Source organism: Cydia fagiglandana, chromosome 16 (assembly GCF_963556715.1).
Source record: "Cydia fagiglandana chromosome 16, ilCydFagi1.1, whole genome shotgun sequence".
Lineage (NCBI taxonomy): Eukaryota > Metazoa > Arthropoda > Insecta > Lepidoptera > Tortricidae > Cydia > Cydia fagiglandana.
This window is the reverse complement of record NC_085947.1, coordinates 630208-646490: the sequence shown is the minus strand read 5'-3', so window position 1 is coordinate 646490 and position 16283 is coordinate 630208. Positions and strand designations below refer to the sequence as shown.

The following is a 16283-nucleotide window of genomic DNA, read 5'->3' as shown; positions in this document are numbered from 1 at the left end:
CATTTTATTTCTAAAGGCGGGCGAGATAAAATATGAAATGAATTTAAGAACTCGCTTTACTGGGTCAAACAACAATTTGTAAACTAATCAATACACTATAAACCTCAAAGTTCCACTTATACTGGAAGTCTCTAAACATTTCCTAGTGAGAATAAGTCCCGATACCATCAAATCTCATTAGCATAGGAGGTGAGAACCGATGCGCGTGTACCATTGTTCGTAGACTAGACTATATAGGTACAGTACATTGTAGGCTAGACTATATTGTGGAATCTAAGCTAGCGGTTGTTTGGGTCGTTGTATGCTTAATTCTAAAAAAATATTTATAATAATATTTTTTTATTCTAATTCTAAGTCGTAAATAAACAGATGAAGGTGAAGGGGACAGCGCTATGCACGTATTTAGCGAGGTCCCGCTTATACACCAGAGCGGCGTGTTAATCCGAATCCAATGTGAACGCTTTGCAGTATGTGTAAAAATGTCACCTTTGTACAATCTACCAAAAAAAAAATGGAAGATTGTTCCAAGGAATTGTACGGATTTGTCCCTGCCGCTTGTTTCCACCATCGCTCTACTCTAAACCTCATAGATTTTAGGATTCTGTACCCAAAGGGTAAAAACGGGACCCTATTACTAAGACTCCTCTGTCCGTCTGTTTGTCACCAGGCTGTAACTCATAAACAGTGATGGCTTGATAGTTGAAATTTTCATACATAGTATTTCTGTTGCCGCTATAACAACAAATACATACTAAAAAAGTACGGAACCCGTGGTAGGCGAGCCGGACTCGATTATCCGATTTTTTATAATTTAAACTTCCACTCCATTTCAAATCATGATTTTAATTACATAATTAAACAGGTATGTTTTTAATATGTTATGTTTTTTACTGTATAAGATTAATTGTAAGGTTACCCAAGTAACACACAAGCAGGATAATAGAGTAAAATTATCATCTTATTCAAATTAAGATTGCATAAATTTTGTGTATATGCGGTGGAAATTACTAAATTCGGAATAAGAAAATATGTGGGCCTAGTGGGGCCTTTATACCAATAAATGCTGAATAAATTTTGCATAGTATCGGTTTTGCATATTAAAGCTGAATAATACTTATTTCTTACACAGTTACTCAGACATTATTCAGCTTGAAGCATTTGTGGTTACTAAAAGCTGCATAATAGCAGCATTAGCAGCAATTAGCTGTATATATTCTGTGTTGTATGATTTTAAGCAGACAATATTAAGAAAAATGTGATAGTGGCTACTAAATGCTGAAAAGAAGCGTCGGTGAAGACTTTCAACTGTATAAAAGCGGTTGCAGTTTCTGTTTTAACGCTAGTTTTTGAATAAAGGTGGACGCTATTACTGGAAGCTGTAATAAAATCCACATATTATTTGTTATTCAGTAGCTGCATATATGGGTTAATTATGGCTTTTATTGACATAACGTCTGAATAATAAATACTAAAACAACACTTATACTTAAGATATAGCGATTTTAGTACACATATACTATATTTTCTTGCTAAAAGCTGCAAAATGAACGCAATGAGAAGCGCTATTCAAACTACTGCTTAGTATCAACAAGTGCGCAGTGGAGAGGGTTCCGTAGCTTTATACACGGTCAACAGTGCTACTTGAGTCTGATTGCTTTGAGCTTGAGCGTGTTTTTATTTTATTTTGAACGCATCAAGAATAAATACGCATATTCTTTAATCCAACCATTATTTAAAAAATCGAGGTTTAGTTTTCTTAACAATTCTCTTCGATTGGTTATTTTACACAAGATGCATTGTCCTTTTAATTAGAGATGCACCGGATATCCGGTTACTATCCGGCCTATCCGGCCACTATTTTACTATCCGGCCGGATACCGGATAGTGACTTTCTATTCGGCCTGATACCGGATAGTAACATTGCATGATTTCGGAGTAAACAAATTGGATTTAAGAAACAGACACGGTCATAATCGTACTTGTTTATTATTTTAAAACAATTTAATGATTCCACTGACTTGCACGCGCACTCATTTCGAACCTAGAAATGAGTCCCCGCGAACGTTTACTAGGAAACAGGTCAAACCTGCAGAATGCGCACCTGAAAAACCGAAATGTAGGTATAGTTCCGCCGGCCGAGTATCCGGCGGCCGGATACGTGATATTCGGCAAGTGTCCAGGCCGGATATCCGGTATCCGGCCAAACAACTATCCGTTGCATCTCTACTTTTAATGACGTAAAACAATTGCTAGTTACCATCGTAAACACTGTTAACTGACCATTTTCATACCTTACTGCAACGAGATAAAGTTTACCAATGGCCATTTAAGGTTGTTGTTAGTTGGCAAACAATGTGTCAAATGCTAGTTATTCATATTGTTGCATTAAAAAGTTGTAGACTGGACTGGGTATGAGAAAAATAAAATAATCACCCTCATAGCGAAATCGATTCTCCTGTCGTTACTGTTTTTAGTTTTCAAGTGGGTCTACTCATACCCATCCCACACTATACTCGTACTCATACCTAAACAATACTGCCCATATCAAACTATACTTAATTGTACTCATACCCGTGATACCCGCTACTAATATGAATGAATGAATGATATACCCTCACCTTCGCACCTATACCATATTCATATTCATACCATACTCGTAACCATACCATACTCATACTATATACATCTTCGTACTCACGTCGTACATCTTTGCGTTACCTTTACCTACTACATATTTGTCGGAACTGATAACGGAAAAAATAACTGTGTAAACTGCCGTGCCCCCAGATTTATCATATAACTTATATATTATATCGCGTTTATAATATTAGTGGGAAGTAGGATTGAATATTGCCCGTGTTACATACCTATAATGTTTTATCATCAAAGTAGTGAGGATCTATGTGGTTTTTACTATTTGTGTATAGAACCCTAATAGGCTTTAAGATTGAGAAAACAATTACTATTATACTGATGTTATTCAAAACTTGTTGTGTTAAGACCATTATTATCTAACATGTTGCTTAGTAACGCGAATAATGTGAATGCTTATTCAGAAATTAGCATAATAATAGCTGTGGCAGCAGCTTATATTCAGCACAGTCGGACGCCATTACGGTTGCTCACTTTCTAACCTCTACAATTATATAGGAATTGAAAATGAACTGAAAAACCCATTTTATTCATTTATAAAACTATGTAGTTTTATCGTAGCATAACTTGTTAAAGTACATTTTCTATCACTAAAACATCTAAACACCGCAGAAAAATTACAAATTTCAATGTGGAGTAGTAAATTTTCTATATTTACTTTTGAAACGGTGCATTATTTACGCGGCGCTTTAAAATTTTAAATAAAATGCATATATATATTAACAGTAAAGTCGCATGCGCAATGAAATTGAAGTTATGTAAACATCAAATAAATATATGGGTGATGTCCTCCTTATTTTGTAAGTTTTTACTGCAGAAACTACACTATGACACGAGTTCACAAATTAAAATGGAAGACAAATCATTGATTTAACACAAATATCTGAATATATTTTCTGTAAAAATGCACTTTGGAACCAAAAGCTTCATAACGTGTGAATAACTGATTCATTGTGTACAAAGCTGGATAACTTTGGTTTAAAAGCGGTATATAAGCTTTTGACAGCCTCTATACAAGTGTTATTCAGCGATTCAATGTGTGGGCACACACTTATATAGCTATTACATTACTGTTATTCAGAAATAAGCGGCGTGGGCACTGCCCACTTTGCGCCCAAACCTTCTGTATAACGTCTGTATTAGCGCTTATTCAGCTGTTATACAGCTACCTTATTCAGCATTAAGTACGGCATGCTCTATTATTCAAACAATATTCAGCTACGTTGTGTTACTTGGGTAGGAGCATCTAGACGTCAAGTTCGAAATTAAGATATTTTAATTTTAATATCAGTATCAATAATTGTAAAAATACTGATATCGTAGGTTTTTTGGTATTTCAGTAGGTATACATTTGCAGTAGTTAAATGTATAATTTCACGGTTCCCCAGGTGTGATTGAAAGTGAGCTTGCAGTTTTAACGCTGACGTCACGATGAGGCAACGGCAATTTTCTTCATGCAAAGCAATTCATAGTTTCCCTTAAAGGGGTCCCACAAATATCCTGCAAAATAATATTTACCTTAAAGGGAAATGCAAAACGGGTTGGTCTAAATACAATAGTCACTTTATGTTAACTTTTGAATTTAGAATTGTTAGCTCCATAATATTTTTACCATACATTCAAGGCCCGATTCGAGCTTTAAGATACGTCAATTAATAGATCTAGAAACGATATGGATTAGATATGTCATTGTCAAATGTGACGTTTCTTCAAACAAAAGCGTCACTTTTGACACTGACACATATAATCCATATCGTTTCTAGATCTATTAATTGACGTATCATACAGCCGTATTCGAACAATGAGATACGTCGAATACTAGATTTGACACTGACACATCCGATCCATATTTGAAACGATATGGATCGGATATGTCAGTGTCAAAAAAACATTACAGTGTAAAAATACTGTGTCTTTCTCTTTAAGATATAAATATATCTAATCTAATCATTTCTTTCAAACAAAAACGTCACTTATTTTGACACTTGTTTGACACTGACATATCCGATCCATATCGTTTCAATATCTAGTATTTGACGTATCTCATTGTTTGAATACGGCTGTTAAAGTTTGAAACGGGCAGTCATTCATTCGTTCTATTAAAGGTTTTATGCGCATAGATCCTTCAGATGGCATCCCTTACGGGAATCTGCCGTCCCCTTCGTCCGGGCGGCACTCGGCGACTCGCCGCGGCGCCGACCGCCCGCCCACGCCACGCCGCCCGCCCAGCGCTGCGAAAGTTACGGGAAGTTACGTTCGCGGGGATATTGTGACGAAAATTTAAAGTTACGAAATGTAAACTGAGAAGTTAAATGCGTAATTGTGTGATAAGTGAAAGTAATTAGGTAAATTTGAATATTGCTTGTTGTACTGAAAGTTACGGGATTAATGACGAAAAGTGTTATTTGTTTATTTGACGTAAATAATTTACTAAAAGATTGATGGTGACAACAACTATTGCTAGTGATAGTTGAATGAAGGATGAAAATATCCAGCGAAATCGTGAATCTTGTGTAAAAAAGTTTGAAAAATTGACGTCATTAATAGACTGATTTTTAGTGAAAAATAGTGCTAGGTTTTATAAAATCCAAAGACAAATCAAAGTTTGGTTTAACAAGTTTTATAACAATTATTATGAGATAACAAAGAGCGGCAACGTAAATGTGTAAAATTCGTTACTGAATTGAAATTGAAACTCTAAACTGGATTAAGTTTTGTAAGTCTAAAAACTAGGATATTTTTATAAAAATCGTCAATAATTTTGATACTTTCTCGTGAATGAAAAATATAGTACTTGAGTGGTGTTTATGTGAAAAATAAATAGAAATGTGACAGTGAGGTTAAGTGATATTTAACGACAGGAGTCAATAAACAGGTTAGTAGCATCCAATTAATTATTTCAACTGAAATCGTTAATTAAAAGTAATAAAAAATCCTTTAACCGACATTAAATCAGCTTAACTAGGTAATTGTTATTGGACCACCCTGGAAGGAAAGAGAACGAATAAAATATACATTAAAATATTTACGATAATTGTTAAGACATCGTTAAACGGCTGCACGGCTGGTTTGTTTTTTGTAAGTTCATAAAAATTATAACTAACATGTATACATCTACAGTCACGGAAGAAACAGCGCACCAAAAATATCTGCCACCCAATACATAATATATGTATTTTTTTTTATAAAGGAAAAATGGAAAAATTTACACCTCCGGCAGGACTGAAATCTGAGATATTGAACACCAGTCCAATCATTAATAAAAAAGATGTATAATTTATTGCGAAAAGAGCTATTAAATTAAATAATCATTTAATTCAGGCAAGACCCATATAAGTTTTAGTAACAGGACTTAAATAATAATGTTAGAGTACAGTTTTCATTAAAATCTACCATGCAAAACAGTATACCTACGTAGAGCTAGGATAACACAATACCGGGTGAGCCATACACTCTGATAATATAAAACAAATATTTAAGTTACTTTTGTATGATTATTTATGTACCCTGTATATTCTTAATAAAATTGGTTTTACTTATGTGTAAAACAAATTAATTTTCTCCTTACAATAGGTACCTCTTTTTTTTCAGCTATTTAACAATGGTCAATACTTTTGACGCGTAGTCTGATCTGTTGGAAGCGACCGAGCGAGCGAGCGTGTTGGCTGTTCCAACCGGTACGAATGGAGGTCCAAGGGGGAGGCCTATGTTCAGCAGTGGACGTCGTATGGCTGAAATGATGATGATGATGATGAATCTGATCTGTTACTTATGATGCTCATTGTATATGTGTGTATAGTAAACTGCAGAAATATCTGACCCCCCTGCACAGAAACTTGTTTTCAGGGGTCCAGGGTCAGTTATCTCAGCAAGATTACTGTGCAAGCAAATTATAAATAAATTTAAAGAAGCCAATGCGCAACGTAGCGAGTTTCATATTAAATCGTCTAAAATAACCAAAAAAAGGTCCCTAAACGAAACCAAAATGATCCATTTTATGCGATTAACGTCAGGCCAATTAAAACTTTTACGTCCGTTCAATTTTATGCTAATTTTTACCCTTTTCACAAATTCGGGTTCGTTTCACGTCCCATTTTATATTCATTTAAAAAACAAATGACGTTTTTACGGTCACTTCAAGCTCAAATACCTACCCAAAAAAAATCAAACTGAGTAGTTCATTTTTGGTCTCACTTATTTGCTAACAATATCAATTTTGTTTTATTCTTAAATAAACGTTATTGAATAGTACCAGTGGCTTGAATATATTGTATGTTTTACCTATATTATTTTAGTGAAGTGGAAGTGCTGAAAAAGACTATACAATAATATCACGATATAACTTTTACACGATCACACATAGGTAATAATCTACGTACGTTATATATAAATAAATAAATAAAAAATAAATATTATACGACATTTTTACACAAATTGACTAAGCCCCACTTGTGTTGTGGGTACTCAGACAACGATATATATAATTATATAAATACTTAAATACATAGAAAACAACCATGACTCAGGAATAAATATCTGTATCATAATACAAATAAATGCCCTTACCAGGATTCGAACCCGGGACCATCGGCTTCATAGGCAGGGTCACCCACTAGGCCAGACCGGTCGTCGAAGAATAGAAAGTTATACGAAATTAAATCGAACCTAATATGTCTTTACAAAAGGACCTCCACTCAGCGTAATGCACTGCCATAATAAATGACTTTAATACGATATGCACTGTTTTTTTGCAGCTGGATTTTAAAGAATATATGTTGGCAATAAATCAAAGTGTTGTTATCAGTTGATAACGCTAACGAGCTCGTATCGCAAGCCACCGACCGCCACTGGACCCTTTTAGGATTTTTTTATTTATTCGGATGTTTCTACAATCCATTAGCTACATTAAAAATATATAAAAAAACGGCCAAGTGCGAATCGGACTCGCCCACCGAGGGTTTCGTACTTTTTAGTATTTGTTGTTATAGCAGCAACATAAATACGTCGTCTGTGAAAATTTCAACTGTCTGGCTATCATGGTTCACGAGATGCCTGGTGACAGACAGACAGACGGACAGACGGACAGTGAAGTCTTAGTAATAGGGTCCCGTTTTTACCTTTTGGGTACGGAACCCTACAAACAGGTACCTGCAGCAAGTGGTTGAAAAAATGGACACGCAAGACGGGTTCCGTACCTACACGCTATAATAAAAGTAGGGCCTATAAATGCGATATTTACTTAAGAGGGCACACTTTTATTTAATTCAGTTTTTTTTTTATTTTCGATAGGCTTTTGATATATTTTTAATTCATACCTACAACTTTTGATACGCCTTTGTTTAAAATAGTTGACCTAATAAAACATAAATAAGCCAAAAAGCTAAAATTTTCCTTAAACCATACTCTATTCTTGGAGCTTCCGGCCAAAGCAAACAGAATCAGTAACATAAGCAGAGCAAGGCATAAAAACTATATTTAGTTAGGTTAAACATAACTAAGTTAGGTGCGTGCTGCGTTGGCATTACTTGAACGGTAACTAAGTCAGTGGCAGGCGAGTAGCGTGATAGTATTGATGTTTAGCACTCACTACCGGTGCGCGGTCAACTTTATTCTCAAATGTTTTAAATTAATGTCAGTAGCATAATGAAATTGTTTGTAAATTGTAAGTTTTATTTATTTTGTGTGCGGTTCCTATATTCTCAGAATGTTATGTAGGGTGACTGCTATAGTTATTGGTCACTCGTTACAATTGTTACAAATCAGAAAGAAAGAAGTCAATTGAAACCTTATTATAAAGAGTGGCCAATTAGTATATACTGGCCAAAACAACGCTTTAGAACATAAAGCGTCAAAAGCCAAAGTCTTAAAATTCACTTTACTAACTTGAGCAAAGGGAGATAAGGGTGCTCTGTTTTTGAATTTTTGTGTGTTAATGTAAGACAAGTTAAGTTAGGGTGGTATTCCACCTATCCAATGTTTTTTGTCCAATGTCATTGCGTCTCACTCTCTCATTAGGCAAAATGTGTGACGCAATGTACACATTCTTCTCTCTTCTTTCCGTCCTGTTACCCCTTGCTGGGGTGTAGGGCTCGAATCTTTTCCTTCCACTGACTCTGGTCCTGGGCAGCTTGGGTAGCCTCCTCCTACCCCATCCCCAATACACCCAGCTCTTTCTCTACAGAACGGCGCCAGTAGATTTAGGGCAACCATGATAAAAGATAAAAGATAAAAGATAAAAAATAGTTTATTCAAGTAGGCATATTACAATGCGCTTATGAACGTCAAATAAACCTTTACCGGCTCCAACCGTACACCTCTGCCCCGAGAAGATTTAAATCCCCCCTCAATTGGAGGAGGGTATCCCAATATGGGACCGGCAACAAACTCGGCGGGACACATCTTTTCAAAACATTATTACATCTTATAATTAACATGCATTACGAGTAATTAAGAAAAATACAATTTAAATTACTATAGAATTCATGCAATTATACTCAGTGAGTACATAACTTTATAGAATTTGATATAAAAAATAAACATATATGTACATGAAATCACAAATACGTAGCTCTTTCAGAAAACATATCAAATCTTACAAAAGGAAAAGAAATTAAAATCAATAAAAGAAATGAGAATACATATTATATGAATCTGACTGATTGTTATGAGATGCTTTCATACAATTTGATGTGCTTTCTTACCTGAGCTGAGTCACCTTTAACTCTACACATAATACAATATTTTTAATTGCTACTTGTCGTTATTACAGTTTCTGGTTTGGACCATGCATGTTTGTCTGTCAAGTAGTCCTCGACTCTGTAATAAGCCTTCAACATCAATGACTTTTTTAAGTAATTCTTAAGAGCTGGAAAGGGTAATCTTAAAGCATCCTCTGGTAACTTGTTATAAAAATGAATGGATTGCCCAACGAATGACTTCTGTACTTTACGAACACGAAACTTTCTGATAGTAAGCTTATTTTTATTTCTAGTATTATAGTTATGGACATCAGAATTCTTAGTGAAGGAGTCTAGATTCTTAACAACATAAATAATACTATCATATATGTATTGGGAAGCTACAGTTAAAATATTAATTTCTTTAAAAAGTTCTCTTAATGATTCACGCACCCTTAAATTATATATAGAACGAATGGCTCTCTTTTGTAAGACAAATATAGTCTGTATGTCAGCTGCTTTGCCCCAAACCAGAATACCATATGACATTACACTATGAAAATAACTATAATAAACAAGGCGAGCTGTCTCAACATGTTTCCGTTTACGGCATATTCCAGGTCAGGGCCACTTCGGATAGGTGGGTGTCAGGTTTACGTTTAGGGCAATATACATTGGACAAAGAAATTGGATAGGTGGAATACCACCCATAGATATATTATTCGGGTAGTACCTACAGGGTGACTTCCGAATGTCTAATTTAATTGGTTATTTTCGTACCCCGTACGTTCAGAATAGCCTGAATACATAGGGTACTTACTATCCTAATTTAAACTCTCTATCCAATGACAGTCCTTTCAAACGAAGCTCAATCTCGCCTGTGTTGCTCTGGTTGTTAATTCGTGTGCGTGTTAACTGTAGGTCAAACGAGTTAACTGGTTAAAGGTTAACTGGAAGAGATCCCTTAAAGGGGTAAGTTCGCCCTTGTACTAATGGCGAATGTTATTTTTCCTGTTTTGTTTAGATTTTTGTACAATAAAGTGTTTTACTACTGCTACTACGAGTCAAGTAGATACTTGCTTACTATCCTGCTCGATAATGATCCAGTGAGTGTAACTGTCCAAACGCAGCACAGCGCCGCACGTGGCCGGGGGACGGAGTAATACCGTTGCTCTGTTTGAGCTCGCAACTTGACACGCCGCGCCGTGCCCACTGTTGGGCACGGTGGGCAAGTATAACCAACCAGTCTTTTGAAAACTAGTTTTGACTAAAGCACTGTTTTATACTTAAAGAGAAAATACGTTTAGAGTCACATGAACATACATGTCATATAATGGTACTCTCCGTTGTCGTCACACTCTTGTCAGAGTGGTTGTGGTCGTTATATCAGGGCCGGTGGTAAGTTTCACAATCCGTCGCCATTCTTCCCATACTGTAGCCCTTCTATCGAGTGGTTCATTGAATGCACTTTTGACTAGGTCTGACCAACGCAGTGGTGACCTACCGCGCCTTGTGCTTTCGAATTTTCCTTGCACTACAAGTACAAGTAGCAAAACAAGTAACCGACAAATTCTACACCTTATAGTCTTCGTAATAAGGTTCAGAATGTTTAGTTAAACATATAAATACCGATGTTTTGATACAAGTAACGAAGCGATGGCATCTTTAAAAACCTCATTACATTACGCATTATTTATAGTATTTATGCTATCCGCCATCGCAATTCGCGAGCTAGTTATAAAAATGCTTTTCATATTTATTTTTAAAGAGATGATATCAGAAATTCTCGTTGCATAGCTCCTAGTTATTAGGTACTTTTGCAATATTATATTTTTTATTTTATTTTATTGATCAAATAAGTTACACAGCATTACAGTATAAAACCAAGGCACTATGAAACTACAAAGTAAAAGAAAAGACAAAGAAAAACAATACACATAAAAAATTAAATTAACTAAACATTAGATTTGGGCGACGACGTAACGGCGTGGCTCCGTAGCGTCGTCTGACTCGGCGTAGGGTTCGGCAGGTTGCCCCGGAACCGCCGAAACACCACACCCTTCGGCCAGAAGTCCGCGCTTGCGATGGTGTCCTGCAGCGACCGCGGCACGCGCACCACAAATGAACTGAAGTGCACATAGTGACGCGACTGTAGCTGGTGCATCCTCAGCGTGAAGCCAGTCTTCCGGCGGACGTACTCCACCACCTCGTCGGCCACGGCGGAGTAATGTAAGCGTGACACGCATAGCGCCTTACTCGGTGTCGCAACTCGTAGGCCAGAATTAACCGGCTCCGCAGTGCCACACAGAGTCTTACGAGGCGCCCTGCGCGCCTTGCGTTTCCTTTCCACCAGTGTGAATCCCTCCTTATCCACATCGGTGCGGGAGGACTTCTCCTTAAGTGGAGCCCGTGCTTCATTCACCTTAACAGGCAAGTTGACCCGGTTAGCTGCGACAGGCTGACCGGCGACGTCAGCATATGCACGCTGACGTGACTTCGAGGTGACAGGGGGCGATCGCACGCGCGGGGGGCGCGCGGGCGGTGCAGCGGCGCGTGCGGCACATTTTACCGTGTCAGCAACACACAAACTAACCGACTCAACATGAGTGTCAGGTCGATGATCGTTCTTGAAATTTGAAGCCGCCGACCGAGTTGGAGCATTCCGCAAACTTGTGATTTCGTTGCGCAATTCGGCAATAGTGACTAGGCTGGCTTCAAACTTAGAGATAACTTCCGCTAATCTTGTCTTTAGGGCCACGATTTCCTTTGACAAGCAGCGAACGTCAACCTTATCCGGATCAAACGACGGCTGGATAGAAGTACCCGTCGCCATAAACTCCGGAATCCGGTCTTTATTCTCCCTCAGGATTTTCTGTATATCCTCGAGGGACTTCTTCCCGGCTTCATCCCCTCTCCGGTGAGGTACATAGGTGCCGACGATCCCGATGGACTTGCACAGCACTTGCTTTGCTTCGCAGATGTCTTCGACGGTGAAACTCGACGCACGCGAATTCATCTGGACAGCAGTCGCAAATCGCAATGGTATATTCGCCATACCATTGCGATTTATGCCAACCAATGCACAATGTGAGTAAAAGCAACTCAAAAAACTATTAAACTTATGTTCATAACCCCAGAAAGTCAATAACAGTTCATATATTTATTAATAATAATTCGTATTACATAACTATGTGAATATTTAAATGTCATTTTTATTTAACTTAATGTACTTACATATATTTGCAATAAGTCAACTGTCGGCGACATAATAATATGTCGACTGACAATTCGACAATTGTCAAGTAATAGGTGACAAAAGTTTATAGAAAAGTTGTCACAATTGTCTGCGACAATTGTTTTGTGAAGTGAAACAGGGGTATTTTTTCTAAGTTGACACATTTGCAAAATTGTCGGTGATTCTTGTCTTGAGATAAGAAAGTGGAAGTTTTATATGAGGTTGACTTTTTCATAATAAATCTGACTTAATTTATAGCGTGAAAATTTTCCAATATTTTTATTGTTTTAGGTTTTGACTAGGTTAGTACACTATTTAACTTGCCCTAATAATAACGACAATTTACTTTTTATTTTAAAAATCCACCCCCCGTGTGGATGGAAGAAAAAATGGCGAATCCAATACAGCTAACTGTATTTTTAATATTATTCAAACCGTATATCACACAAATATTGAAAATATCGTCCTTCAGGGACTGCGCCAGTCCCCGTCTACGATGCAAATACGAATGTGGCTCGATATTCTATTAAGATAGGCCCTTCCGTGCGGTTGTTGGGTGCGGGATGTTTCGTCAAAATCTGTCGACGTGAGATATGATTTGCAAGAGCTTGGAAGGCGTAGAAGTGAGTGATGTAGTGTAGAAGATTTCCAAGTCCCAGGGGCTGGTGTGTTCCCAAGTGTCCCCACCGGGCTCAGATAGGAATAGGCGCTTCATATAAATCACTCACTCCGGTCGTGTTTTAATTTATCGCCGCTGGTTGCTAATTTCCTAGTTTTCGTTCTTGTATCGCAATGTACTATTACAGTAAAGAAAATAAATAATGAAATTAATAACAGTGAAATAAGTACGTAGTCTTCATCAGAAATTGTTTTTGTTGATAAAAATATTATGTGTAGATACTTCTTTATTTTTTTTGGAACTCATCATCAAGAAAGTATATGTATGATAACGACGACATATGAACGACACTATGTATGTAAAAACGTACCTATTCTGCCCTGCTAAGCCAATTAGCGGTATCTAAAATAATAATTTTATGCAAACATTATACCTTACATTCTTTATCTGAAAATTCCGTTTTCAACGTCATTTGTTTTTGAGATTTGAGATACCACAAAGGGCATTGATAGGGCCCATAACCTATTGGATCTGGAGCGTAAAGGAAACTATGATGATCTGGATAAAGAAGTATATTATCGAAAGAAATAGGCACTGATACAAATTTTGGCTATTCAGCAGAAGGGTCTAAACGAATGTGTCGGCATGACGCACGCGAACAAAAGCTGTATATTTATTCAAATATTTAAACCTGTTCTACGTGCGTTTATGCAGTAACCTTTAAACAAGATTCTATTAGTTTATAAAGACACTTTCCAACATATTCATGGGCTTAAGCTGCCCAGTATTGCATACATTAAATAAATCTTGTGATTCGAATATTGTCGTTATTTTTGCTTGTCCTGTCTTCGCCTTCCGATCTCTACTTCACCGCCGTTCGAAAATATGAATATTATTCAAAGTGATTTGTCACAGATTGAACAGCGTCGCTTCGCGAACATCTTACGCGGCTCTCCCCTCGCTGAACGGAAAAAACTAATCATAAATTTACACCGTCATCTTTATATGTAGAGGTTTTCTTGAAACGGAAACCATTTTAGTTTTCCCTTTTTGATTTTTTGTATAGGTATATATACTTAGTTAGAAATAAAGTGATAAATTTACTTGACTAAGTCGAGGGTAACTAGGTGTATATGTGTAAGTATAATGACTTCATAAAAAAGTAAAAACAAAACATTCTAAAAATCAGGAAAATATTGGGTAATTTACTATCTTTGTACGCTAGTAATTAAAATGGCAATTATATGTGTTGCAAAGCGTATTTACCTAAACCATATAACCCACCACCATATACCAACCATATTAACCGTATTAGGTATACAAATGAGTTGTAAATTTGAACCAGAGCCAACAGCAGTTTAAGTCAGTAACAAGTTTATTCAATTACGGAGAAATGTCACTTTAGAGATAAAATACTACTAATTTTCATTTCCCCAATTCACAAGTAAGGAAAGCTTCCGCCATCTTTGTGAGAATATTAATTAAAGAATTCTTTGTCCGCAGGTACGCTCATTATGCCACGGCACGGACACGGCGCGTGACAGACACGGCGACACGTCAGCATAGTAAATATACGGGATTTACTTACTTTGTAGGCCCCGTGCATTAACTATAGGGTGGAGCACAGGAGCCGTCAGATTTTTGGCGCGAGGCGTAAATGTGTCGTTTATGCTTCCGGTGTAGCCCAAGATAGCCCTACTATGCACAAGGAAACGTATCGACGAGAACGGTAGATGGTAACACTTGCTTTGGCAATGAACATGTGCACATATGTTTCCGATTCAGGCCACAAGATGGCAGACCCTGCAACGCGCACGGTCCTTATAGGTGAAGGTATGTTTAGGCTTATCTAATAGAGGGTTACCATTAGTTGACACTTAATTGACGTTTACGTTAGCGACTCATGAACTCGACCGTTGTCCATCTCGCTTGCACTGGTGTAGTGGTGCGGTCGAGATGGAATGCAATCGAGTTAATATTTACTTAACTATCTAAGTATAAAAAATACATTTTATAGTCATATCACGTGTTACACGCGTGTTTTCTTTTCGCACAAAAGGTTTATTTCTCGAGTTCTCGAGGCATTGAGTTCTTTTCCCGTCTCAACGAAGGACAAATTTCTCGAGATTTCTCGCCTCGAGAATTTTCGAGCAGAAACACTATGCGTAGGTAACTCTGTCTGTCTGTCTATCTGTTACCTCTTCACACTTAAACCGCTTCATCGATCTAGATGAAATTCGATATAGAGATAGGCCCGGGAAAGGACATGTATATATGTATGTATATAGTTTTATCAATGATCATCATCATCCGATGAAGTGGCGAGCAGAAGCTGGTACATAAATAAAGTGGTAGACTAATGTGTTGTTATGTGTATTGCCCACCGCTGTTATGAAACAGCATGGGTCTCTTATGTGATAAAGAAAATTATATTAATCTATAAATCATAAGGCACTCGTAACTTGAGATAGTGGGAAACGAAACACCCCTCGGTTTGGGATTTTGGCACAAGGTTCCGTAGTACAATAGTTTTCTTCGTTGAATAGATATAGTATATAGCGGTGGCGGCGCGTCCATAAAAGCCAATTCCCACCGGCTTGCCTGTTTTTGGACGTTTGAGCAGAGTTGTAAAGGAAATATGTAAGCCAAATTAGCTCCGCCTTGCCTATGGATATGTTTGACGCGCCGCCACTGGTATATAGAGACATTTTTAATCCCATAGCATACAATTTTGTGACAATTTTGTTGCAAGCGCGAAGCGTCGCAGTTTTGGGTTAAACACATTTTTGTATGCTTCCCGTGGAACGCCATAGTATCACAGGTGTGATACTAACTCAATTTGGGTCGTAGCGACTCAGTATCAGACGTGTGTTACGGATCAATATGGACCAAATTGCTTTGCATCATTTTGCTGCACAGCCACGGAACCCTAAAACCAATAAACATTGTCGCGGCACGCGCATCCCTGCAGTAATGGCTCAAGGGTGCATCTCCCCACAACCCAAGGGGCGTATGACTCGTATGTCGTTGCGCCTGCAAAATGCATTATGCACCATCGACATCCACTGTTAACTTATAGTTAGTTTTTTTTAGCATTAGA

At 37.4% G+C, this 16283-nt stretch overlaps 1 protein-coding gene across 1 annotated transcript; it reads right to left on the bottom strand.

Annotated features, from left to right (window-relative positions):
• Positions 1–4791: 4791 nt before the first annotated feature.
• LOC134672181 (uncharacterized) lies at positions 4792–12345 on the bottom strand. The gene is made up of 3 exons (XM_063530081.1): positions 11432–12345; positions 10414–10604; positions 4792–4883 (listed from the first exon to the last, which is right to left on the bottom strand). Exons 1-3 carry the CDS (start codon positions 12343–12345, stop codon positions 4792–4794), a joined length of 1197 nt encoding a protein of 398 aa, XP_063386151.1.
• Between the last annotated feature and the right edge of the window lie 3938 nt (positions 12346–16283).